The 26,262-nt window shown below is 39.1% G+C and overlaps 1 protein-coding gene across 1 annotated transcript; it reads left to right on the forward strand.

Annotated features, from left to right (window-relative positions):
- Nucleotides 1-25,127, forward strand: Zrsr2 (zinc finger (CCCH type), RNA-binding motif and serine/arginine rich 2). The gene is made up of 11 exons (XM_013032150.1): nucleotides 1-77; nucleotides 494-573; nucleotides 2,466-2,544; nucleotides 4,599-4,707; nucleotides 5,919-6,005; nucleotides 9,044-9,082; nucleotides 9,673-9,791; nucleotides 16,855-17,068; nucleotides 20,184-20,239; nucleotides 21,504-21,613; nucleotides 24,543-25,127. Exons 1-11 carry the CDS (start codon nucleotides 40-42, stop codon nucleotides 25,055-25,057), a joined length of 1,446 nt encoding a protein of 481 aa, XP_012887604.1. The 5' UTR covers nucleotides 1-39; the 3' UTR covers nucleotides 25,058-25,127.
- Nucleotides 25,128-26,262: the final 1,135 nt, after the last annotated feature.

Consider the following 26,262-nt stretch of genomic DNA (forward strand, 5'->3'; position numbering starts at 1 on the left):
TCCGGTCACTTTTTTGGGAGGCGGAGCAGCACCGGCATCATGGCGTCTCCGGATATGATGTTTCTTAGGAAACTCAGGTAAACCCCGCGTGAGCAAGTGAGACCAAAGGACAGAGCAGGTCGAACCTGTACGGAGAGGACGAGCTGGGAGGAAAGAAAGGAAAAAGGGGGACAAGGAACTGAGCCAAGTGAGACAGCCGCCGCTGCCGCGGGAACCTTAAGCCCTCCTAGGGTGTGTCCTGCAGCGCCGCAGGCGTCCGCCGGCTTAGGAATGTGAGGAATGGAACAGGTGGCTGATAGGAGAAGACCTGCTATTTTATTTGAGGGTAGAAGGACGAGGCGGTAGGCGTTGTAGTTAAATTGGGAGAAGCGAGGTTTTCCCTGCGGAGCACCTCATTGATTTCCTTCCTCTCTGGGGGCGCCCACAGGGCTGAGGCGGGGAGCGCCGCCCGCGCGATCGCTCACACTGCTCTGTGTACTTTTCACTCTTGCAGCCACAAAAAGTATAGGGCCGTCCTGAAGAAGGAGAAACGAAAGAAACGTCGGCAGGAACTCGCCCGATTAAGAGATGCAGGTAATAGTCCCACGCCTTACCCCGTTTTCTGTGTGTGTGGGGGGGGGCGGGGGGGAGGAAATAGGTCCCCTTAACTCCTGTCCACAATTGATGGCTTGACGTCAGAAGAAAGTCAACTCTTTCATTTGAGGCATTGCCTGGCTGCTGTTTCTCTGTTAAGCTGATAGTTGCATCTGTATCAAGAACACAGGGTGGGAGGAGTAGTGAACAATTATTATGTGTGTTCATAATGAATTACAGTACTTAACCACACCTTGTACACTGTGGCATGGTTTGTTTTGTTTTTGCAACAGGAATGCAAGGTTTAGATTAGACGTTTTACTGATTTCCCCCAAACTTTAGTAATGTATGAGACAGTCTAAGTTAGGCATGGCGCTCTAAGCTAGTACTTGCAGCAGAGTTACTCAGGAGGCAGAGATCAGGATACAGTTGTCTCCGCAAAAGCAGGTAAGACTTACTCAACTAATAAAACAACTGTGTGGCAGGCACAGGTACTGAGGATGGAGTCTAAAGCCAGCAAGGCATAAGCACAGGACACCCGATTTGAACAATAAAGCAAAAAAGGGCAGGGATGTATCTCAAATGATAGAGCATTTTGATAGGCAAATGTGAGGCTCCAAGTTCAAGCGCCAATAATGACAGAGAGACAGAGAACTGACCCTTATTTGTCTCAAGGTACTACTATTTTAGTATTGATAGTATCAAGCTAGTTATTTTAGTATCAACCTAGTTCTGAAACTCTTACTTGATTATGAAATAGCACACTTAAAATTAGAAAGCCATAGGGAATTACATATCAGTACAATGCAAGTGTGCATTAATGATTTTCACAACATGCAAGTTTGGAATGTCTCTATTACTGTTGCACTATGGGTTAGATTTTTCCCCTCTATTAAACTACAGTACAATCATCATTTGGCCTTCATATGAAAGAACCTAATATTTGTTTATGTTATCTAATTGCTTAACACAATAGAATTCCCACTTAGTTATACGGTTACATGTCGTTATAAATGCAGATGGTAGCACGGAAAAAGTCCAGAGACTCTGGCCTCAAGTAGTAATCAGGAGCCTTGAGAATTATAGGCATAGAATTTTCATGTGCTATTGGAATTCCCAGGTGACTATTTTACTAGCAGCACTTGGAATATTTAGAATGGAAGGAACAATGTGTTTACCTGCAAACTGTATAAGAACCTCTCTTTTAGTAGTTGAAAACTGTTCCACTAGAAGCAAGACTTTGTGTCTGTGTAGGGGATGAGAGGTAAAACAAAGGTAGGCTGATGTTACTGGTGCTACTGTAGTTTTAAACCACCTTTTTGAAGTTCTCAGCTATTTTACTTTGCTCACTTTATCTTTTAATTACCCTTTTTTAAACAATAAAATACCTTCTTCTTCTTTTCTTTCCCTATTTTAAATCCTTTAGCAGCTGGTATTTATATTGTGTTGATTTTTTTTAATTTCAGAAAGTCATTTTAGAACGGTCATGGTAAGTCAGGTAGATAGTATCCCTTAGCAATTTATCCAGTAGAAGAATCTGAGTCCCTGGTCTGCTCAAGAGTATATAATTAATGGTAGATCCAAGATTCATCACCTGTCTAGTTCTACTCACTCCAACTCAATTCTTTCCTTAGTGGTGCTTCATGAATACTATGAACTATGACTGTAGTACATATTAGATGGACAAACATTACCCAGAATGCTAGAAAATTGAGTGTTACTATAATAGTACATTGTCTTCTAACACCCGTTATTTTTTCTAATCACGTGGTACCAAATTTGGGTGAGTAGGATCACTACTATTAGAAAGATTAAAAGACTGTACTTTCTTCTTGAATTTATTAACCAAGGATTTACAATATTCAGCTTAATATATATTTGAATTCCTCTAGGCATTTCACAGGAAGAGAAGGAAGAGGATACTTCTGTTGAAGAAGAAGAAGAAGAAGAAAAGCTGTTGGAGAAAGAGAGGTCAATGCTAACTGAAACATTTAAAGCAAATTCATATATTTACTTAAAAAATAACATCAGCCTTTACTAACTAGTACAGGTTTTCTATATAAAACTTTGTTCAAAATAAGTCTTACCTCCTATAAGCTATTTAAGTCTCTAGCTGACAGGCTAACATCAGATGTTATCTTTTTTTAATGGAAGTATTTTCCACAGTCTTTGCTAATTGACTGATAGTTTTTTTCCTAGAAAAAAAAGAAAATTAAATACTTAGTGAGTACAAAAAAATTGCAAGATCTTCAGTAAATGTGGCACTCCCAAAGTTAGCCATTGTTACGGAATATAAATGTCCCGTGCATATATACTTCTATAATGTGATGATACTTATACCAGTTTTTCTGTAAATTGCTGAAGGGAAAGGGAAAAGGAAAGGAGGAGAAAGAGGCCAGTAAATGTTGAACAACAAATAGGTGACAATCGAAAAGGAAAACGAAAGTATAATTCAAGTATAAAGTTAAAAAACAGAATTTGTACATTAACGAAGTTCCACAGTAATGAAAAATGGAAAAAAATTGTTGATTCTGGAGTTTGAAATCAAGGCTTTGTACTTGTTCAGCTGGCATACAATCAGTTGAGCTATGCCTCCAGCCCTGCTTTTTGCTGGCTACTTTGATGGAGTCTAGTGCACTTCACATATCTGGGTTGGCTTTGAGCCACTGTCCTCCAGATCGCGTCTTTCTGACTAGCTAGGATTACAGAGCCATAAGCACCCAATTGATACATTGCTTTCTCACTAAGCAAATAGTACATATATTTCAGTGTTGATGTAGCAATCTGATTATTTATCCATAATGTGTTGTTTTCTACTGATTGCTCTCAGGTTATAATGGCTTTGTACTGTTACATAAAAATTTTACATATAATATTTACATGTCCTTGGCAATTAACATTATAGCCTTAGAAGAATGCCTAGAAATGAAATTGTTGGGCTCTAAGGATGTCTGTAAAAATGTAGATGACCAATAGAAAGAATATTCTGCTTTGCAGTTTACAACTTGCCAGCAATGAGTCAAGATGCTAGTCTCCCCAGACCTTTACTCATGGTTAGATACTTGAAGACAAATCATAGGAGTATTTTAACTGTATAGAGAAATAATCCAAAGCTTTCTGGCAAAAGATGTTGGGTATTTATAGACTGCAGTTGTGAAATTGCCACATTTAAAATACATAAAGTAGCTTGGGATTGGTGATTCACACCTGTAATCAGGAGGCTGAGGTAGGGTAGAAGTCTGAAGCTGGACTGGACTACTTACTGACTTTTAGACAAGCCTGGGCTCCATACTAAGACCCAGTAGCAAAAGTACGACAACAAAAAATACTGGTGCACATCTGTAATCCCAAGAAAAGGAAGTAGAAGGATTATGCTTCTAGGCTCTCCCTAGGCAAAATTTTGACCCTATCTGAAAAATAAACTGAAAGTATAAAGGGATGGGAAGTATAGATTGTTGCCTAGATCTGAACTCTAGTAGGAGGAAAAACAAAAAAGCCTATAGGATAGGAAGAATAATGCTTTCAAAATGTGAAAAGTGAAGTTTCTTTTGAAGCTTGTCATTTGCCTTATTGACAAATGAATATCACTGTGATCACCTTAATGGGAAGGTGGTGTACTCATTTTCTTATGTGAAGGTTGTGATAGCTATTTCCACTGGTGAAATTAGAAATAAGTGATTGTAATTTACTATAGTTTTTCACAAGCTATTCTTAAGAGTTGGAGATATAATATACCTCAGTGGTAGCGTGTTTGCTTAGCATGTCCTAGGCTCTCTCTCTCACACACACACATACACACACACACACACACACACACACTTGTGTTTTTTTATGCCTATATGACTATGTGACTGCTTTGTAGAGAGTATCTTTTCTGATGTTTTATCAGTCCCAAAGCAAGTCATTTTTGACCTTGTTTGCTGTCTTTGTGTGTGTGTGTGTGTGTGTGTGTGTAGCGTATGTGAATGTGTATGTGTATAGATCAATTCCTAGTTCTTCTTCTTGATTGCTTTTTATGTTAATAGGCAAAAATTACATGAGCAGTGGTTGCTGCGGGAGCAAAAGGCACAAGAAGAATTCAGAATAAAAAAGGAAAAGGAAGAGGCAGCTAGAAAACAGCAGGAAGAACAAGAGGTAAAGTATTAATCAAATAACCAGTGAAGTAATTAGTAACTAAACAAAATAACACCATATCCAAAGTATATCATCATATCTATGCATGAAAGTATCACGATGAAGCCCATTATTTTTTAATTCTTTTAAAAATTCAAATAGTTTTAAAAAGGGTTTCAATTTTTAAAAATATAATTTATTATTATTAAGGTGTTGTAAAGAGGGGTTACCTTTTCATCAGTTAGGTAGTGCGTATAAATCTTTTTGGACAATATCACCCCTTTCTTTGCTAATCACATATCCCTCTCAGTAAATACATACTTTAGCTTTCTGGTGTTCCTTTTGTTAAACTGTCTGTAATTGTTCAAAAGGCTGACACCAGGGAAACTGCATACCATACTTGAGTTAGTTTGATTGTATATTGTAAAGTCCATTATTTTGTACAATTAATATACAGTGATAAAAATGTTAGAAACAACAAAATGGATTTGTGAGCTTTAAAAAGTTACATATCTTTAACTTTAAAAAACAACCTGATAATCATTGTACCATTCTTGGGATTTGAACTCAGGGCCTGGGCGCTATCCCTAAGCCTCTTGGTGCTCAAGGCTAGCGTTATACCACTTGAGCCACTGTACCACTTCTGGCTTTTTCTGAGTGATTTATTGGAGAAAAGAGTCTCATAGACTTTTCTACCTGGGCTGGCTTCGAACCACGATCCTCCAATCTCATCCTCAGAGAATTTGTTCCTTATTCTATCTTCATGTCCACCAAATGGTATTATAATTAGATTTGAGAGGAAGTGCTCACATAGTGTTCACCTACTTTCTGTTTTGTTATACCTCCCATAATAAGCCATGATACTGATATGTTTGCTTCATTACACTTAAACTCACTTTATGGGCATCTGTTGCTACAAAATATATTAGATCTTGATACATTGTGAAATAAAATTTTGGAGACTCCAGAAGTAAAGTGGTATGAAGCCCAAATCATTTCACAGGTTTGTATTTTTATCATGGGAATTTTACTAGTATTTTTAAAGTTTTCATTTATTTTCCCTGTTTATTCAATGTTTTTAAAAAGAGAGTCTGAGGGCAAGGACATAGCTAATTGGTAAAACGCTTGCCTTGCATAGGTAAATCCCTGGGTTTGATCTTCAGCATTGTAAAAGAAGAAAAAGAAGTGAGTGTGAAAAATAACTATTCTCTGTCTCTTTTTAACCTTTAAAGAGAAAATTAAAGGAAAAATGGGAAGAACAGCAGAGAAAAGAGAAAGAGGAGGAGGAACAGAAACTTCAGGAGAAGAGAGAAAGAGAGGTGATTCCTGTCGTGGGAGGATAGACACACCACATGTCTTCTTGGGGTGCACGTGTCTTCTTGGGGTGCACATTGCTGTATAATGGGTTTGCAGAAGAAGCCGGGGGCATATCAGGGTTGGAGGTTTTTGTTTCTGTTTTCTTTTTGCTTTGTTTGTTTGTTTGTTTGGAAAGTCCTATATTTAGTCTAGATATGCATCAGAGTTTCCTTACCATAACCATACTCATCTTTGGATCTGTGGAGTGACAGGTGCCTCCAAAGTTTTCTCCAGTTTTACTCAATTTACCCGTTATACCAGGCATTGGCAAGCTTTTGTATTTAAAGAGCAAGATAGGAACTTTGGGCTTTGGTGTCTCTGTGGCCTCTCTCACAAATGTCCAGCTTTGTCAGTGTACCAGAAAGCAGTCATAGATCTAGATAATACATAAATGTATGGCAATGGTTGTATTCCAGTCAAACATTTCTACAAAGCAGGCCGTCAGCCCTGACTTTACACTATACTTTTCTATCTGTAGAAAGTATTTTTCTGCAATTCTGCTGATTCTCTTGATTCCTATAGATGGTATTTTATGTAGTTTCCACATTTATTTAATTAGGGATTTAATGGCTTTGACATATCAGAATTACTTGATTTAAAGAAATCAGGAACTCAAATATTGTGGAATTAAATCTTGTGTTGTTATTAAAGTTTGACTTTTCTAACTTGGGCTATAAAGGCAAATGATAGTCGGTTATTTTAAATAATGTGTATATGTATATCTTCTATATCTTCCAGGCTTTTAAAAAGGTTCATTTGGTTTGTTTTGCTGCTACTCTTTACCAGTGCATGTATTTAAAAGATAAAACAGATCATCTTTCCCTGGTTGATTCATCAGGATGTATGATTTTGGAATATTTCTAAATTGGAATAGCATAAAATTGGGTAATTGCCTTATTGTTGGGAAAAATGCATTTGTTTTCATCTTAGTCATGATGGGAAGCATCAGTCTCCATGACTTTTGTTGTGTATCAAGCATCTGTTCCCATGCAAATCCTTTGCATACTTTGTTAGGTTTTTAGGGGCACAAAAATTACTTGAAGCTTGTCATATTTTACAGAGAGGAATCAATTCCTATTTTAACTTAAAATATTCTTCATAAGTGGTCTTGAAGGGGGAGGCTCAGTAGAAAGCTAAGCCTTCTTTTAAATGCTTTTATTTCAAAGGAAACCTTGTGAGTCACTAAGGAATGAACCAGCTTCTGAGCACATATAAAGGAACATGCGGTGTGTGTTTCTGCTCTGTATTCATAGATGGAGATAGATTAGTGAGAAACAACACAGTCCTGCTGTTATTGAGCTACTTTTCCAGATCTGGTGGGTATTAGGGTACTGGTGGGAGATGATAAAACAAATCATTTAAAATACAGTAAGATATACTGGGCACTGGTGGCTTATACCTGTAATCATAGTTACTCAGAAGGCTGAGATCTGAGAATTGCTGTTCAAAGCCAGCCCAAACAGGAAAGTATGTGAGACTCTTATCTCCAGTTAATTACCAAAAATCTGGAAGAGGAGCTATGGTTCTAGTAGTAGGGCACTGGCCTTGAGCAAAAAAGCTCAGAGGCAGTACCCAGGCTCTGAGTACAAGACCCACGAGTGGTGTGTGTACCTTTCACAACACACACACACACACACACAAATAAGATAATGCTAAGTTCTTTAAAGAGATAAAGGAGAGTTATGGGAATGGAGGGGTCCTTATTTAGGTGATTTGATCAAGGAAGCCTCTGAAGATGTGATATTTGAGCTGATGCCCGAGTATAGATCTTGGGGAGAAAAGACTTGGCAGTGGAAAGAAGGCCTGGGTACCTAACAGGAGCATTGGAAGAGGTGAGGACAGGAAGGGTCAGATTATGAAGGGCCTCTTGGATTTGAAGAAAGTTTGGGTTTTCTGGTTAAGTGTAATGGGGACCCATTGAAAGGTTTTTAAACTGAGAGTGACCTTATACCATTCATATTGTTACTTCCACTAGAGCTACAATAAGGTTATAAAACTGCCACTCTAGATAGGAGATGATGGTGGTATGGATGAGGGTGGAGCTTATAAAAGATAAGGACAAACATTTGAGCTGTGTTCTAGGCTGAGTTAACAGGCCTGTAGGTGGTTATTTGAGTAGAAGTGAGAAGGAAAGGGAGAGGATTTCAAGCTCATATTTTAAAAGTTGTTTTGCTTCAACAGCTGGGCAAATGGCAGCATGGTTTAGGAGTTTGTAGGCAAGGGTACATAGAGGAGAACATGAGTTCTATTTGAGGGCCAAGATAATGTTAAGTGGCAAAGTACATCCTAAGCACATGCAGGGCTCTGGGGTTGATCCCTAGCACCATAAACAAATGACTGAATGAAAAGAAAGATTTCTGAAATACGTTATGTTACCAGGGCTTTTCTGTGTCCAATAGAGTTATCAAGTAAATAGCTAAACATGAGTTATTTATTTATTTGAGGAGGTAGAGAAGAGAATTCTGTAGAACACAACTTAAAATGTCGTTAAATGTGAAATAGTAGAAATTTTATGGGAACATTGCAAGACTTCCTTTGCCTTAATGAAAGTTTGAAATTTCTCCTAAATCTTAATTTCTACTGATCATGTCATCCTTTGACTTCTGTTAAATACTTGTGATGTTTAACCTAGCATTCTTTTCTATAATGTTGGTTAATATCTTAAAAAAACAAGATAATGGTATGTATGTTCAAATATACCAAATATTATTGTTACTGAGCTTTTATAAGATTTTTTATAAGATTTTGTAATGTGTTCTATTCAATTTTCTATTTGAATAAAAATTCTAAGATACATATCCTTTGAAAGCTTTCAGAAGATCTGTGCTTAGAACATCAGAACCTGAAGCTTTTGTGTGTGTGTGTGTGTGTGTGTGTGTATGAGTATGTATGTATATGTGTGTATTTTAGTTGTTCCACATCAGATTCTAACCAGAGAAACCAGAAATGACTTAACCTGATTTTTGGGTTTTCATTAGTCCTATGTTTGCCCCATTTGTAGGAAGCCATGCAGAAGATGCTGAATCAGGCTGGAACTGAGGTATTTTTAAAACCTTTCATTAAGAATTCTTAAGACTAGTTACTGTGTCAGTAGAACAATAATTACTATAGTGTTCGTTGTGTAGTAGGCCTCATAGATCACATCTGAATATCTGGAATCACGTTGGCGCCTCTTCAGTTTGTCAGAAAACAAAACTTTATTGATGAACAGAAACAAATGGAATTGAATAACCCCACACACTACTTATTTAAAGTGCCTTAAAGTATTGTAAGCCACATCACATACCGTTAGCTTCAGATGTCTCCTTGATTCAGAGTATCATCTCCATTTCACAGTGGTAGCTCCATAAGTCTTGAGACTCTTTCCAGAATAGATGGACAGAAGAGAAACTGAAGTGACTGTCTGTGGTGGCAGTAGTGGTGGCTGATCAAGGAAAGTGACTGGGAGAGAGAAATACAGCTTTTATCTCTGGAAAAGTTGCTTGTGAAGTGTTGATTGCCTATCATATCTTAAATGTCAATGTTTAAAAAAATGAAACCTTTTTGACTGAAAATATTTGGATATTGTGGAATCACTTAGTCTTTCATGGGCTTTTATATCACCAGTAAAGTTGTGGTTATTTTCAACAGTTGGACAGTATTGTCACCTGGCAGAACCCAGAACCACCCACGGATTTAAGAGTAGCGGAGAAAGATCGAGCCAGTTGTCCATTCTACACTAAAACAGGAGCATGCAGATTTGGAGATCGGTAACTAATTTTCCTTTTTCATGTCAGATTCAAAATGGCGAGGGGTTTTGAGTTCTCTTTTGGATGCGGCATGGGTTTCAGTTTGCAGTGTTCATCATAATACATCTGCTTCTCCATCTCCTCAGCTCTGTTCATCTCTGTTTTCTCTAGCCTATCCTCTAGGTGGCCTTAGCTGAGAGTCTTCTTTGCAGTCTATACCTTTAGGAAAACCTTCTTGCCTGTTAGTTTCTTCCTGAAAAACAGTATGAACACTCAGATTTAAGAGCACACTTAGACTCAAGACACTTCTAGGTTCAATAATTGGCATCAGTGCTGAGTGCAAAAGTCACCTAAACTCTGGATCTTAACTCCTTCATCGGTGAAATGGGGAGGAAGCATAGTATTATTTTCCTAAGGGAACTGTGAGACTGGAATGGGTGAAGGCATGACAAATACTGTGTGGCCACTGATCTTTTCATTGTTACTGTTGTCAATGAGACTGAAACATTCTTGCTCTCTGCCCCCTCCCTCTTTTTAATAAGATGTGTGGAAATCTGTTTATTTCTCTAGTCATTTACCAAATATTTGAACACCTACTCCATACCAAATCATGGTTTTTTTTTTATAATTTGGTTAATTCATGAACAAATCAAAGGTAGATAATTCCTAGTAGTAAGTGACCTTCTGAGGCAAAATCTAACTATTACTACATATTCATCATAAAAGAGAAGATTTAATCCTGATATTAATGTGTTATTAATCTTAAAAGGGATATGAGCAGTGTAATTCATAGAAACTATATTTCATCCTCCAGGTTTTGTTTATTTATAAATGATCCATGCCATGAATTTTATTTCCCTTGAAAATATGGCTGTGTGCCCAGTGGCTTACACCTGTAAACTTATGACTCAGGAGGCTTAGATCTACAGGTTCAAGGCCATCCCATGAAGTCTGGGTTCACTAGACTTCATCTCCAAAATAACCAGCAAAAATCAAGGTTGGAGACATAGTTCAAGTGGTAGAGCACTAGCTAAGCAAGCATCAAGTCTTGAGTACAAACCTAGTACTAAAGAACAAAAGGAAGAGAGAGAGAGACAAAGAAAGAGAAAGAAAGAAAGAAAAAGAAAGAAAGAAAGAAAGGGAAGGAGAGGGAGGGATACAGACTTGAGAGGAGGATAAAGTGAGATATGAATTTTCTCTGGCTTTTTCTTTTCTTTTTTTTGGGGTCCAGTCGTGGGGCCTGAACTCTGGGCCTGGGCGCTGTCCCTCAGCTCTTCAGCTCAAGGCTAGCGCTCTACCACTTGAGCCACAGTGCCACTTCCGGCTTTTTTCTTTTTGCTTATGTGGTGCTGAGGAATCGAACCCAGGGCCTCATGCATGCAAGGCAAGTGCCCTACCACTGAGCCACCTTCCCAGCCCCATTCTCTGGATTTTTCTAATTAAAGCTTTCACAGAGTTTTCCTTCATCTTGTTTTTGTTAGTCCTGGGGCTTGAACTCAGGGCCTGGGTGCTATCTCTGAGCCTTTTTATACTCAAGATTAGCATTCTACCACTTGAGCCAAAGCATCACTCCCAGCTTTTTCTGAGTAGTTTATTGGAGATGAGAGGCTCATGGACTTTCCTGCCCTGGCTGGCTTCAAACCACAATCCTCAGATCTCAGCCTCCTGAGTAGATAGGATTACAAGTGGGAGCCATTGGCGCCTACAGTTTTTCTTTGTTTTGTACAGGTTCTGTGATTCGAATTCAGAATCTCCCAGTCACTCAGTGTGCTTATTCATGGCTGGTGCTCTACCACTTCAGCCATGCTTTAAGCCCTGCTTTTGCTGGGTAATTGGAACTAGAGTCTCATGAACTTCCCTTACCTCACTTCAAACTTTACTCTTCTGCGTCTTAGCCTACTAAATAGTTAAGGATTACAGACAAGAGCCACCAGTGCCTGGAAATTTTTCTTTGTATATTTTTTTCTTTTGCTTTTGCTTATACTGTGGCTTAAACTCAAGGCCTTGTACTCGCTTGGCTTGGTTGCTTGGCTGGCACTGTACTATTAATTATACCTCCACCCCCCATTTTTCTTTTTCTTTTTTTTTTAACCAGTCCTGGGGCTTGAACTCAGGGCCTGAACACTGTCTCTGAATTTCTTTTGCTCAAGGCCACCACTCTACCAGTTGATCCACAGCACTACTTCTGGCTTTTTCTGTATACGTGTACTGAGGAATTGAACCAGGGCTTCATGCATGCTAGGCAAGCACTTTACCACTAAGACACATTCTCAGCCCAAACAGACTAGGTATTTTTTTTGTTGGTCATGGGGCTTGAACTCTGGGCCTGGGCGCTGCCCCTGAGCTTTTCAGCTCAAGGCAAGCACTACCACTTGAGCCATAGCACCATTTCCTCATTCTTCATTTAAAAAAAAATTATTTGGGGTCTAGAAGTGTGGCTCAAGTGGTAGTGCTATGAAGCAAAAGGCCCTATGTTCATACTTCAGAACTGCTCCTTCCCTCAAAAAAAGAGAAAGAAAAGGAAAAAACAGGAGTGTAATGCATGTCTGAAATCCCAACTATTGAGGAAGTAGACATAGTGGCATTGTAGTTCCGGCAGAAGCATGAGACTCTACTTAAAAAAAAATAACTAAAGCAAAAAGAGCCAAGGTTGTGACTCAAATGGTAAAGCACTTGCCTAGGAAGCAAAAAGCCCTGAATTCAAACTCTACTTCACCATCCCCCACCAACAGAAACAGTAGTTCTCAGCCCATATTTGAATAATGTGAATGGCTTTAGGAAATTGCCTTATCAAACAAAATCATCTCATTATCAAACTATGTAAATCAGAATCTCAGATAATTAGGAAGACTTAGTGTGAAATGTCCTCTGGTGTCTCTAATGTGCAACATGTAATTCTTTTTTTATCTTATTGTTGTTATTGTTAAGATGTTGGGATTGCCTGCTTTTGAGGAACTGGTCACTAGGCAAAGGAAAATTTGTTCCCCTTGGTACCTTAGAAGCATTTCCTGAATGTACACTTCATTTTAGGAAGAAGTAATAAGAACTGATCAATGTACAGTGTCCCCCACCAGAAAAGGTGTTCAGCTGATGACCTTTCACAGATAAACATGACTCTGTTTCAGTTCTCATTTGTGTGGGTAGTTCAGTCAGGTTGCTTTTAAGGTTTTTCCAACAGTATCATCCTTTATGCTTATTTATGATGTGTCTCTAGCACTTCTTCCAAATTTAAGACTTGTAGAGGTCAGATTCCAGATTCTCCTGCTAGGCATAAGTGAAAGATGGGTTGATGTCTTCAGTGGTTTAAAGGACCCAGTTGACAGGCAATTTCTTGTGGAAAGGCTTGTCAAATGTGCAGACACACTCTTTCAAGGAATGGCATTTGACAGTGGTCCAATTAATGGATGACCATTTCTTACTGTTTTCATAGGTATATGAACTTTCACCATCATGACTATCTAAGTATAAGGCAATTCAGGAATTTTCATTGTTCCAATGATGAATTGATTGTAATACAAAGTTCTGTGAAATCCACCACCATCCTTCGTCGAGTACCATCCTTCTACACAAGCACACTGTTCTGTGTCCCCTTTTTTGTGCTGATCCTGGGGCTTGAACTCAGGGCTTGGGTGCTGCCCCTGAGCTTTTTTTGTTCAAGGCTAGGGCTCTGCCACTTGAGGTATAGCTCCACTTCCTGCTTTTTGGTGGTTAATTGGTGATAAGAGACTCATGGACTTTCCTACTTGACCTGGCTTCCAACCAGGATCTTCAGATCTCAAGCCTCCTGAGTAGTTATGATTATAGGCAGGAGCTACTGGTGCCTGGCATCTATCTATTTTCTTTCTGTGGTGCCTGGTGTCTACTTCCTTTCTATAGAGAGCCTTGTTGACTTGCTCCAGATAGTATAACCTTTTCTTCAGGGCTTATCAGATGTCAGAGAAATACTTCCTTTCCCCTTTAACTTTTTTCTCCTCTTTCTCTCTTTCTCTCCCTCTCTTCCTTCTCTCCCTCCCTCCTCCCCCTCTCTCCCCCTCCCTCCCTTTCTCTCTCCCTCTCTGCCTCTCCCTTCCACCTTCAGGCTCAAACCACTGCACCAAGCAGAGAAACACTTCTTTAAACTAAGCATTTTCTTTGTGTGTTTGTTTTTGTAATTAGTACAAAATTCGATTCTAGAATTGAATAAATTGTAGAATTGGTATTTTGGGGAGCCATACCTTAGAAGGGAGTTATATTTTCTTTTTCCTCCTAAAGGAAAGTAACCACTGAAGAAAGGCAAAACTTATTTCTCTAAATCTTCACACCTTACTTGCTTCCAGAAGTAATTTAACAAAAGCTTATGATTGGCTACATAAAATAAAATAAAATTGAGATCAAGGAAAGGAGGAGAAAGCAAATTATTGTAAATGTATGATGCTTCTGACTCTTTTTTTCTTATGATTCTTCCAAATTTATTTTTCTTTTTACAAAATTGTTTAGCCTTCCTAATTCATTGTTTATGCATATAAATTAGAAAATAAGCTAATGTATATCAGCAAAGTTGGAATTGAATTAAATCTACTATAGAGGATTTTAGTGCTTCCTAGGGAAAAATTAACTATATTAGTTCTTATTAAAAAGAAAAAGTGACTGATAGGTATCTCTAGAGAGACAAGGATTTTCCTGGTATTTCATTCTAAGTGTGTTTCCCATGGTATCTTGGATAAAGCACAGGAAGACGAACCCTAATGTTGATAGATGGTTTATAACAATTGATCTGCAACTTTCTTGCAAATGTCCCTTAAAATGATCTTTCATAAAGGATTACCACCTAACTTTAATGTGAAAGCAGTGATTCTATGGAGAACAAAGGTAGTGAGGATGGGAGGTGCTCCCTTGAGATGAGACAACAGAAGAATACACTCAGTGGAGCAAAATGGGGATCCAGGCAGAGTCGAGCGACAACTTGACCTTGAGGGAGGAGGCATAGCAGGAAGCAGCCAGAGTTCCAAGGGAAGAGTACTGGGGAAGAATAATACCTTGTACCTGAAGGGTCATTTGGATTCCCTTGACATTTCTTAATGTATTTGGATTAAGTAATGTTCAATGATGTGTTTTCTTGTGACATTTTGACTGGAAGTCCCATCAGAGTGATGGGTAACTAGTGTGTCCTAAATCACTGATTGCCAAACATGGCTGACCCATCAGGACCAAGTGAAGAGTTCCTTAGACAACGTGAGTTCCCTATCCCATGAGGTCTGATCCCATGACCAGAGAAAAGTCACTATTCCCAGCTAATTCTAAGAAGCACACAAGCTCGGAACCATAGCTGTACATGACCTTTTTAACATACTCATTTCTATTAGCTGACTTTTTCACACAACCATGGGGCTGGCCTTGTGATTGCAAAGACTCTACTTAGTCTCCAAGCCAAGTGAAGATTATTCCCCAGAGAGGGACGTTGGCGCTCTTCAGGTCTTAGGAATGCTCATAAATGGGAACTAGAGCCAAGTTTATTCAGATCTAAGTATCCTGTGAACAGATTCTTAACCTTGTTAAATTGGTTCCTTGTTTAATTGTGTATGTGCTTCCATCCTTACAAGCTGACATCGTTACCAGGTTGAATCCTTTTTTCTTTATTTTTTCAACAATAATACTTTAGGAAGTGAGTGTAATTACAAGGTCTGTAATTCAGTTATCCAGAAGGTCATTTGGAAATAGAAAAATTCACTTTAATGTGCTGCGCCTTCTGTAGAGGTACATAGATGTATTCCATTTCAGACCTAGAAACTGAGTGTGAGTAAACATTTGGTCACTTTCGAGCCATTGTTGTTTTTTCCCCCCCTCCAGTACTTGCCATATTCTTTAACTTTCTTTCTTCCTAAGTTGTTTTTTTTTCTTAAAAAAATCATTTTACTTATTTTTGGCTGCATTGGGGTTTGACTTCTTTACCCTTAATAGATAGGTAATCTACTGCTCTAGTTAGGCCTCCAGCCCTTTTGCTCTCATTATTTTTGAGGTCAGGTCTTAACTTTTTGTCTGGACTGTCATTCTCATGTTTATGCTTCCTGCAAGCTGGGGTGGCAGGCATGTGCCATCTCACCTAGCTATTGGTTGGGATGGGGATCTTACAAATTTGCTCAGGCTGGCCTTAAACCCTGAGCCTCCTGAGTAGCTAGGATTATAGATGTGAATCACCAGCTCCTGATTTCTTTTACAGATTTTCAACTAAGATCCTAACCAGGAAAATTTTTGCTTCTTTAGAACTGGGACTAAATATTAGGAGAAGGGAATAAGTAAGAAAATAAACTCATATAAAGAATTAGAAATCATTACTTGGGCACAGCCTGGTCAGTGTAAGCCTTAGTCCTGTCTAAACTGTGAGAAAAAAGTTCTTTACAGTTGTTAGAAACCTTCATGAAATAGAAATTCAGTTAAAGTCATTGTACTGTAATGACCAGGCATCAGATTTTAGGTTAACTCAGATCTACCAGGGGTCTATGGATTGAGTAGATGTACAATTTCAAGGTTCCATTTCCTTCTCTGCAAAGTAGGGCTGTAGCACAACCAGGCTCAGAGGGAATAAAGGTAAAAAAAAAAAACGCATAAAAACTATAAAACTCTATATCCTCCTCTGTACATAAGTGAGATTATAATACTTCATTAATGAGAAATTGTTGTTCTCTAAGTATTTAAATTAAATGAAGATTGTATAAAACCAGGAGTACATTCTTCTCGTGTTCCTCTTGAGACCCCCATTGGCATTTCATGTGTGTGTCATAATTTGTCACCCCAATGTCTTCTTTTCCCCTACCATTCAGCATATAGAAGTCTTTCCGAACTTCACTTAGAGGTACCTGAATGACACAGAACTTGGAAATCATTCTTAATCGTACATTTAAATGGAAAGCTCCTATCTTAGTCTTAGAAGAATTCTAAGACTGCTGAAGCATGGCACCTGAGTAGCATTTCTTACCATACAGTTAAGTAAAACAACAACAACAACAATAACCGTAGCTGAGTCTGTCTCTTAAAGTTCTAAGGCAACATTTTTAGGTTCGCTTTTTAAGTATTGGACTAATGGACTTGATTTTTTTTTCATATATAGGTGTTCACGTAAACATAACTTCCCCACATCGAGTCCCACCCTTCTTATTAAAAGCATGTTTACAACGTTTGGAATGGAGCAGTGCAGGAGGGATGACTATGACACTGACGCAAGCCTGGAATACAGCGAAGAGGAAATCTACCAGCAGTTCCTAGACTTCTATGATGATGTGTTGCCTGAGTTTAGGAACGTGGGGAAAGTGATTCAGTTCAAGGTGGGCATGGGCGTGAGGAGGGGACTGGTGCACTTCACCCTCAAGTTCTCCATGCGCCAGCAAGCTGGGGCTCGTGCTTGTCACCTGGGTGGAGCTGTGTGCTAGTAAGTGCCTGGTCCCAGGTCAGGCATGCAGGTACTTTGGCCAATCAGTGTCCCTTCATTTCTTTCTCCCTTTCCGTCCCCACTCTGAGTGATGCTATAGCGTTACCACATGAAAGCATGTGAAAGCATGTATCAGCATGCTAGTTTTCTGAACACTAGGGGCAGGGTTGCAAAGGACCCTTCATTTCTTGAATAACTTTGGACTATAGCTCTTTGTGGCATTTGAATTCTCTGTATCAGGTCGTCTGTATGCAGCCATGCAAGGCTTCACTTAGACACCCCCTCTCCCCATGAGGACAGCATGCCCCATCCTTCCTGTGTGGGCACCTGACCTAGAACTGTGTGAACACACTCTGTGACTCAGCTCCACTCACTGAGCATTTTAGCCCACTGTGCTGAGGGGGGTCTGTTTGTACCTCCTGCTCAAGGTGCATGCTTTCTTTTGGAGCTACATAAAACGTAGAAAACTTGATTACTTTTTTCTTTTTCTTTTTTTTTTTAATATTTTTACTCATCGTCTGCTATCCATACTGAAGATAATGTTCTCAAACCATGGTTTGGGATAACATACTAAGGGAAAAAAAAGAGGCATTCAAATAACATAATTATTTAAAAATATTCCTCAAAGCAAGGAGGGTAAGGCTAGATGTGATCCTTGCTTCTGGAACCCATTCGTTAAACTGTAATACAGAAAGACCCCTTCCCTGTCCATCATTTGGTCAGATCTGAAATGGAATGACTCATGTTAGGGCAAGGAAAATATCCGACACTTTGGATTTTTCATCTCTGCTGTAGGAAATGACAGTAGAGAGTTGGAACAGTCAAGTGACAGAGAGATTCCTGAATTTTTCAAGGCTGCTTTTTTGTTCCAAAGTTTTAGCAGGGATTTAGTATGTCAAGATAAAGTAAGGGGAAATGGGGGCAAAAAAGGGAGAAACATTTCCTCCCCTCCAAACAGGAAATGAGAGGAAAGACCTCTGAAGGCTATACTTCCAGTAACTACTTTGAAGATTTTAAGACATTCTTTAAATGATTTTCCCCTTTAACCTTTATTCCTGTTGCATGCCCTTCCCTGCCTTCACTTTGCTCAGCACAAGCAGTAACCACTAAAACGGAAGTATATGCTCATGCCTATACGATAGCACACTGAAGCAAGCACTGGCCACGGAAGCAATGTGCTTTGACTCGCCTTGTGCTCTCAGCTATGTCACTTTACCACGCAGAGTGAGATTGACCTAATTAACGCCAGTGTTTCCTATGAAGCATACTGTGTGGAGCATACAGCAGTGGTGTTGCTTTCAGGATCGACTAACATCTAGGATGTAGTTCAGGGGTAGATTACTTACCATACACAAGGCTGTGGGTTTCATTTCTACCACCACCAAAGAAATAAAATTAAATAAAAATTAGTTACTTAGTTTTGTGTGTATGCTGGTAGTGGGGCTTGAACTCAAGGTTTCACACTTTTTTGCTCTACCACTTGAGCCATAACCTCCACATCCAAATTAAATGAAAATATATTAAAATATGAAAAAAATGAACTTCCAACTGGTTAATGGAAAATCACATATTACTGGAAGGAGCTAACAGACACTAACTCTATTTTTTCCCCTTTTGATTAGAAACCTGGTAAGATGGCTGAGTTTATTCTAAACATGTTGGCAGTAAATTTCAGAACATCAAATCAATGATCAAAAACTAATAATAGATCCTTGAGGAATCTGGATTAAATGGTATTTTTAAGCTTCCTGACACAGTTGACATGGACTTTTGAGGTTCTTCAAGAAATTCTTCATTTGAAGGATGATGTTGCAAACTGTCCCTTTTGGATGCTTGTAATAACAGTACTCTGAAACAAATGTATAAACTTATAGATTTGTTTTAACGATTGTTTTAACGAATTTTGGGGGATCTTTTCATATATAGTATCATAAAAATATATCAAAGTTGTCATTTTTGAAGACACATGATGAAATGGTCAACCTTACTAGTAATAGAGACAGTATATGTGATAATGAGCTATTCACACCTACCTGCTAAGCAGTTATACAGTGTGGTAATCAAGAGTAGGTAAAGGGTGTGTGTTAGCATAAGTCACTCCAGAAAGTGGTTTGGCACCGTGTAGTCATGGAAACCCACAAATCATCATGTTCCTGGTTATGCAGATGAGAGAGGTCCTGAGACCCATAGAGAGGCATTCTAGAATATCACCGCAGTACTGTTCATGGACGAAAAATTGGAAGTACCTTGAGTAGCCATCACTAGAAGAGTAGATGCATAAATGTGATTATTTGATGTTTCTAGTAGGCAGGAGTTAAGTCCTTAAGTTTGCATTATTATGTCTTAGAAAAATACAGGATGACTTTTATATAAGATTTAAAAACTCGCTAAGCAGTACTATATGTTATCAATGCATATACATGTTCCTTTGCATACATATACATAAGTGTGTATACCATGTTGCATAATATATACTTGTGTGATACATATCTTCTGGCATGCATATAGATGTATATATGCCTGTATATCTATATACGTATAGTTGTGTCTGTAGATCTATGCGTGTATATATATGTTTATGTCTGCATTGTGAAAGCCATACCCAGACTCTCTTTAGTGCTTATTTAAGTTATGGAGGAAAGAGAATATGATGGGAGGATTTCAGTCGGGCCTCTAATGTTTTACTTCTTCCAACACTTTCAATCAACTTTGAAAAAGTGTCAAGTGTTAAGTCTGGGTAGTACATCTCTGAATTGTTGAATGGTCTCTATACTCTTATGCATGTGTGAAAGAAACATTTCATATTTATGGAAAAAGCAAACCAGACCTAGATCAATCGGGATCAGATAAGTGGAACAATTATGCCTTATACAGTTGATAGAGTTGCAATAGTATCTGTTTTGAAATTGGATCCCTAACTACTTTTAGAAATGTTAGCCTGGACAAAGTACATCTGATGACAAGATGTTTTCTTTAATTTCTCATGATCACATTCCTCATTGTTCCCATAGGTTAGCTGCAACATGGAACCTCATCTGAGAGGCAATGTATATGTTCAGTACCAGACGTAAGTATTTTGGATGTGCCTGTCTTCGTGTTTTGTCATAGTAAGATAGTTTGATTCTGTTGATGTCGGAGACTTTCTCACTGGATATCTAGCCTTTATATGCACGGCATCTTCCAAAATGTAACTATTCAGAGCTGATGGGAAGCATTTGAAAAATAATACGGTTGATTTTTTTCTTTGTATAATTAAAGATTTTGAATCTTTTACAGTATATTATATATATTAAAAATTATTTATTAATTTTTTTCAGTGGTTGGGGCTTGAACTCAGGGCCTGGGTGCTGTCCCTAAACTCCCTTAAAGCTAGTGCTCTACCACTTTGAGCCACAGCTCCACTTCTGGTTTCCTGGTGGTTAATTGGCGATAAGCATCACACAGCCTTCCTGCCTGGGCTGGCTTTGAACTGTGATTCTCAGATCTCAGCCTTCTGAGCAGCTAGGATTACAGGCAGGAGCCATCAGTGCCTGGCTATTGTTATATATTATAACAATGAAAATTCAAACTGAAAAAAGATGACTAGGATAGAGAGTATAAAATACAAATATTAAAAAGCCAACAAAGCCCCAAACAGTCAGTATGTATCTGGTCATATAAGAGAGTAGTTGCTGTATTTTTTCTGCTTGTCTTGCCATTTGCCTAGGCAACACCCTGGCGAATTGATTCAGTTAACCACTGGAATGAAAATAACAGCAGTGTTAGTTGAGAAAGCATAAGCTCTAACAACAGGAAACACTTCTGCAGTTTCAATGGTACAGCCTTTCGGTTTAAGAGGCTTTGACTGAAGCCAATTTCCATGCATCAAAACCTCTTACAGGGCCTGGTGCTGGTGGCTCACGCCTGCAGTCCTAGCTACTCAGGAAGCTGAGATCTGAGGATCATAGTTCAAAGCCAGCCTATGTAAAAAAGTACCCATAAGACTCAGCTTCAATTGACCACTCAAAAACCGGAAGTGGAGCTGTGGTTCAAAGTGGCAAAGCGCTTAGCCTTGAGCAAAAGAGCTTAGGGACAGGGCTCAGGCCCTGAGTTCAAGCCCCATGACTGACAGGACAAAAAGAAAAAAATCACTCACAGGGTTAATAAGAAAGGTTCCTGAAAATTGTGAGCTGCAGGAGGCTGAATGCTCTAGTTAGGATGACTCCTGAGGCAGTATAAAAACTGTGAACTCGCTGGTCCAATAATAACTTAATAAAATGGTTAATTAATAATGGGTTTCACCTGCCTATTAGAATTATTCTAAAGCACATCCTTTGGTTTTTGGTTTAAAGGGAAGAAGAATGCCAATCAGCACTTGCCTTGTTTAATGGCCGATGGTATGCAGGAAGACAGCTTCAGTGTGAATTCTGCCCAGTCACCCGGTGGAAAATGGCCATTTGTGGTAAAAGACTATATGATTTTTGTCCCACTATATAAAGATCTATTCTTTGAGGGGAAGGGATGAAGCCTACCTCGTCTCTCACAGTAGATGAGCAGAGATGTTATAAATACAACGGATGCAGCCATTTGCATTTGGAACAGACTTTAGAGGTTACTTTAGCGCAATGTATCAATGACAGAGTTGGGGCTAGAATTTCAGTTTTCTGATCCTCAGTCCAGGGCTATGTGCCTAAAATTATAAAGTAGGAGACTTTAGCAGCTTTGTTTTAATAAATATTGTCATTTAAAAATTTCATGGGCCGGGCTTAGAGGCCTGTGCTTATAATCCTAGCTACTCAGAAGGCTGAGATCTGAGGCTCACATTTCAAAGCCAGTCCCGGCAGGAAAGTCCTCCAGACTCTTTTTTTCCAATTAACTACCAAGAGAAAATAAAAAAGCCCAAAGTGCAGATGTGGCACAAAGTGGTAGTGTGTTAGTTTGAGCACAAAAGCTCAGGAACAAAGCCCAGGTGCCCCAAGTTCAAGCGCCAGGATCAGCACCAAAACAAAAACAAAACCCCCAAAATACAACAAAACTTCATGGGAGGCTAAGGCAGGATGATAATGAGTTTGGGGCCAGGAAGGATTACGTAATGAGATCCTGTTTCAATCAACCAACCAGTCAATTGTTAATCAGCCATTTATGAAGTGGGGAGGATTTTGGAATTCCTGGTTTTTGAAATATGTGGTAAGTTTTAGGAGTGGGGATAGAGGAGATGAAATTGTTTTCTCCATTAAGGAAGTTGCTTTTGCCAGTTCCTGAGATTGCAGTGTAATTTTAGTGAGGTGCTTCTGACTGTGGCTTTGACATTGCCAAAGTAGTCTTTAAAAGAGATAATAGCTTTGTTGTTTTCTCAGTGACTAGTGATATGTGCTCATTACTGACCATTTGTATCCTTGGAGAGATATCTGTGGTTTAATCGTGGGTCTATTTATTTTTTTTTTAAATAAACAGGGTCAGTTCATTTGAAAGCAAAAGAAAGGCAGTGAAAAAGAAAAGTAGCAGAAAGTCTATATTAGGAGAAGGAGCTAAAGAGGAGTCCCAGGCCCATTTTTAATTAGGATATTTGCCATTATATTACCAAGTCAAAAAAGTTCTTGCTATATTGCGCACACAGGACCAATCACAAATGTGATCTACAAATGTTTTCACCCGTTCCATAGGTTGTCTTTTTACTTTGTGTTTAAAAGGAGTAGTATTTTTTAAGTCTAACTTTATTTTTCTTGCCTTTAGATTTGTGCTTTTTAGGGTCCTATCTAGCTAGGACCCTTTTGCTTACCTCAAGGTCACTAAGACTTACTATGTGTTTTCTTCATTTTATTTTTCATATTTAAGTTTCTGTGATCCAGTTTGAGTTAATTTCTGGATATAGTGTGCTACTGAACCATTTTACGTATTTGCGGAATTTACAACTTAAAATAGAAATAAAGTCTAATATCTCCAAAAGAGTTTTAAAGAGTTCAAATCGAGGATTTTTTAACATCATCAAATAGTTTTTAATTTTAAGTATATATTAATTGTACAAAGGGATTCATTATGATGGTTCCATATTCAAATTAATTTAATTAGGAAGTCTTTTGTAATAAAGCACTTGGCAAATTCAAGGCATTTGGTCAGTGTTTATTATCACTTTTCTCTTTAAGTAGAAACAATTTCCTCTTAAAGTGGAAAGAAAACAAATTCCTCACCTATCAGAAACCATCTTTTTTTTTGTGCTAGTCCTGGGGCTTGAACTAAGCACCTAGGCGCTGTCCCTGAGCTTCTTTTGCTCAAAGCTAGCACTCTACCACTTGAATCACTTCAGGCTTTTTCTAAGTAGTTTACTGGAGTTCAGAGTTTCATGGACTTTTCTTCCCGGGCTGGTTTCAAACCACAATCCCCAGATCTCAGCCTCCTGAGTAGCTAGGATTACAGATGTGAGTACGGCCACCTATTTTTTAAAAATACAATTTTATTGTTATTAAGGTGTTTCACAGAGGGGTTATCATTTCATGTCAGATAATGAGGACATTTCTTTTTGGACAATGTCACCCCTTCTGTTGCTTTCCCCCAATTTCCCCTTCCTGTACCTGCCCATAAAGTGTGTAGATGATTTTCCACAGTGTTTACTGAACACCATGACTACATTTGTTCACTCTTTCTTCTTCCCTTTTTGCACCCTCCCTTGACCTCCCCTCAAAGCCAGACAAAAGAACAAAACAAAAAAGCAAAAACAAAAAGTTGCCACCTCCACCAAAAATAAAAAACACCCTCCCACCTTTCTATTTCCTGAAATTTGTTTTGATAAATAGTATTTTAAATGTTCAGAAGAGGTATGCCTTTGAGATCCTCTACTAAGAGCATCCTCCTTTTGTCTGTTTGTACGTGAATGAGAAACTTTTTTTTTATTGTAAAGATACTGTATAGAGGGGTTATAGTTACATGAGTAAGGTAATGAGAACATTCCCTATCGAGCAATGTTAGAAACCATCTATTTTGACCAGTCATTTGCCCTGCCATCAGAGCATGCTACATGTGGTAGCGACCCCAAGGCCTGGCCATTTACTATTAATTCGGAATCTTCTTAATCAGCACATGGTAAAATTCTGGAGCAGGTGATCACCATTTGTTCAGTTGCAGTCTGATGATACAATATTCTAGTTAATTAACATGCCTGGCTTGTTTCCACTTTCATTTCGTAAGAGTATTTATATATATAGTATTTATAAGACTGTTGTTGTAAATCTGGGAACCAAAGTATCACATCAACCTATATAGGCCCCATTTAAGTAACACAGGGTTATAAATAATGCAAGCCCCTCCAAATATCAGAAATAGGGTATCTGAATAGGGTAAAGGACCCAGCCCACAAAGCACGCAATAACTGTGGCTTCCTCCTTGTGCCTCTGCAGGTTTATTTGAGATCCAACAATGTCCAAGAGGAAAACACTGCAACTTTCTTCATGTGTTCAGAAACCCCAACAATGAATTTTGGGAAGCCAACAGGGACCTCTTGTGTCTAGATCAGACTGGCCCTTCCTTTGGGAAGAACTTGGAGAGGAGAGACAAGATGGGTCACCACGAGGAATACTATAGCAGGTCAAGAAGAAGAAGAAGCCCCAGTGAAGACAATTCCTACAAGAGAAATGGGGAATCTACTGCTAGAAAGAGAAGTAGTCATCGGGGGAAAAAGTCTCACAAACACTCGGCCAAGGGTCGTGGTAGGCACAGTTCAGGGAGTAGAGGAAGGAAGAGGGACAGTAGTCGGAGCCCCAGCAGCCAGAGCCACAGCCGCAGGAGCCACAACCACCACCGGAGCCACAACCACCGCCGGAGCCACAACCACCACCACTGTAAGCATCGCCAGAGCCGGAGCCGGAGCCAGAGCCGGAGCCGGAGCCAGAGCTCATCTCCATGCAGGGATTAGGGCGGGCAAGTCAAGTCGTGGAGGTAAAACCATTGAGAGTCCCAATCCAAATAAAACTTTTATTCTTTAATGGCTGTGTATCACTGTGACTCCTACATACATACATACATATGACTACATACCTGGAGAGAGGGCAGTGAGTGCACATCCATTTGCACGGATATGTCGTATGACCTCTGAGACCAATAAAAGTTGCTTTAAAGAAAGAAGTATGCCAGTCGCCCATGGCTCACACCTGTAATCCTAGCTAATCAGGAGGCAGAGAGCTGAGACTGGGGAGGGGGGTGTGGATTGCAGCCAAATGGATAGGAAAATTGGTGAAACTGATTAAGCATCATAAAGCCACAAGTGGAGCAGTGACTCAAGTGGTAGTGTGCCAGCCTTGAGCAAAAAAAGCTCAGGGGCAGCACCAGAATTCAAGCTCCAGTTCCAGCATGTGCATTTGCGCACGCACACACGTGTGCACACACACACAATTAGGGATTGAACCTAGTGCCTCACACATGCTTTGGTTTGCACTCTAGCAATAACCCTATCCCTTTTGCTTTTTGTTCCAGATAGGGTATCTCAAACTTACAGGCCTCCTGCCCCGCACTGCTAGAATAGCTATAAACTACAGGCATGCGGTTCTACACCTGGCTAAAGATAAATATTTTTTTTAAAGTTTGATCAAAGGATTTTAGAATAACAATATTGAGTGATGAGGAAAAGCTAACTGTATGTCCTGCTCCCCGTGCAGGAAATGGGAGTAATAGACTTAATGGGGGTTGCTGTTTATAGCCTTTAATACTTTCTGAGCTGGGAGAATATACAGGGTCATTCATATCTTAATAATTCCCAATCCTTAGAAAATGGTTCTAAGGTGGGCAAGATGGATGCTCTTTAGTATTCTAAAACATGAAGATGCAACCAAGGCCCATCTAAAATACAGAAGTCTTTTTCTCCACTTCCCTTTTTACCTGTTGTAAAGTTTACAGTAAAACCGAATATTCTTAATTCATTGTGGGGAGGAGGGAGGAAGTGGAGGGAAATCCACCTTAAGGTCAAGCCAAAATTGAGATGTTGATCCTTTCCCTTCAGATGTCAATGGGGTGGGAGCTTATAAACCTTTGATGATTGTGGTAAACATCCATCTTAAACTTAGCTGCAGTTATGTGGGGCTCTTGACTGTGCACCTTCAGTAGACAGGAGGTGAGAGTAATCAG

The sequence above is a fragment of the Dipodomys ordii genome, unplaced genomic scaffold (assembly GCF_000151885.1).
Source record: "Dipodomys ordii isolate 6190 unplaced genomic scaffold, Dord_2.0 Scaffold150, whole genome shotgun sequence".
NCBI lineage: Eukaryota > Metazoa > Chordata > Mammalia > Rodentia > Heteromyidae > Dipodomys > Dipodomys ordii.

Coding starts and splice junctions, on each gene's coding strand:
- Zrsr2 (XM_013032150.1), top strand. CDS start 40: ATGGCGTCTCCGGATATGATGTTTCTTAGGAAACTCAG. Junction 6,006..9,043: donor AGGAGAAGAGAGAAAGAGAG/GTGATTCCTGTC, acceptor CCCCATTTGTAG/GAAGCCATGCAGAAGATGCT. Junction 21,614..24,542: donor GTGGAAAATGGCCATTTGTG/GTAAAAGACTAT, acceptor GTGCCTCTGCAG/GTTTATTTGAGATCCAACAA.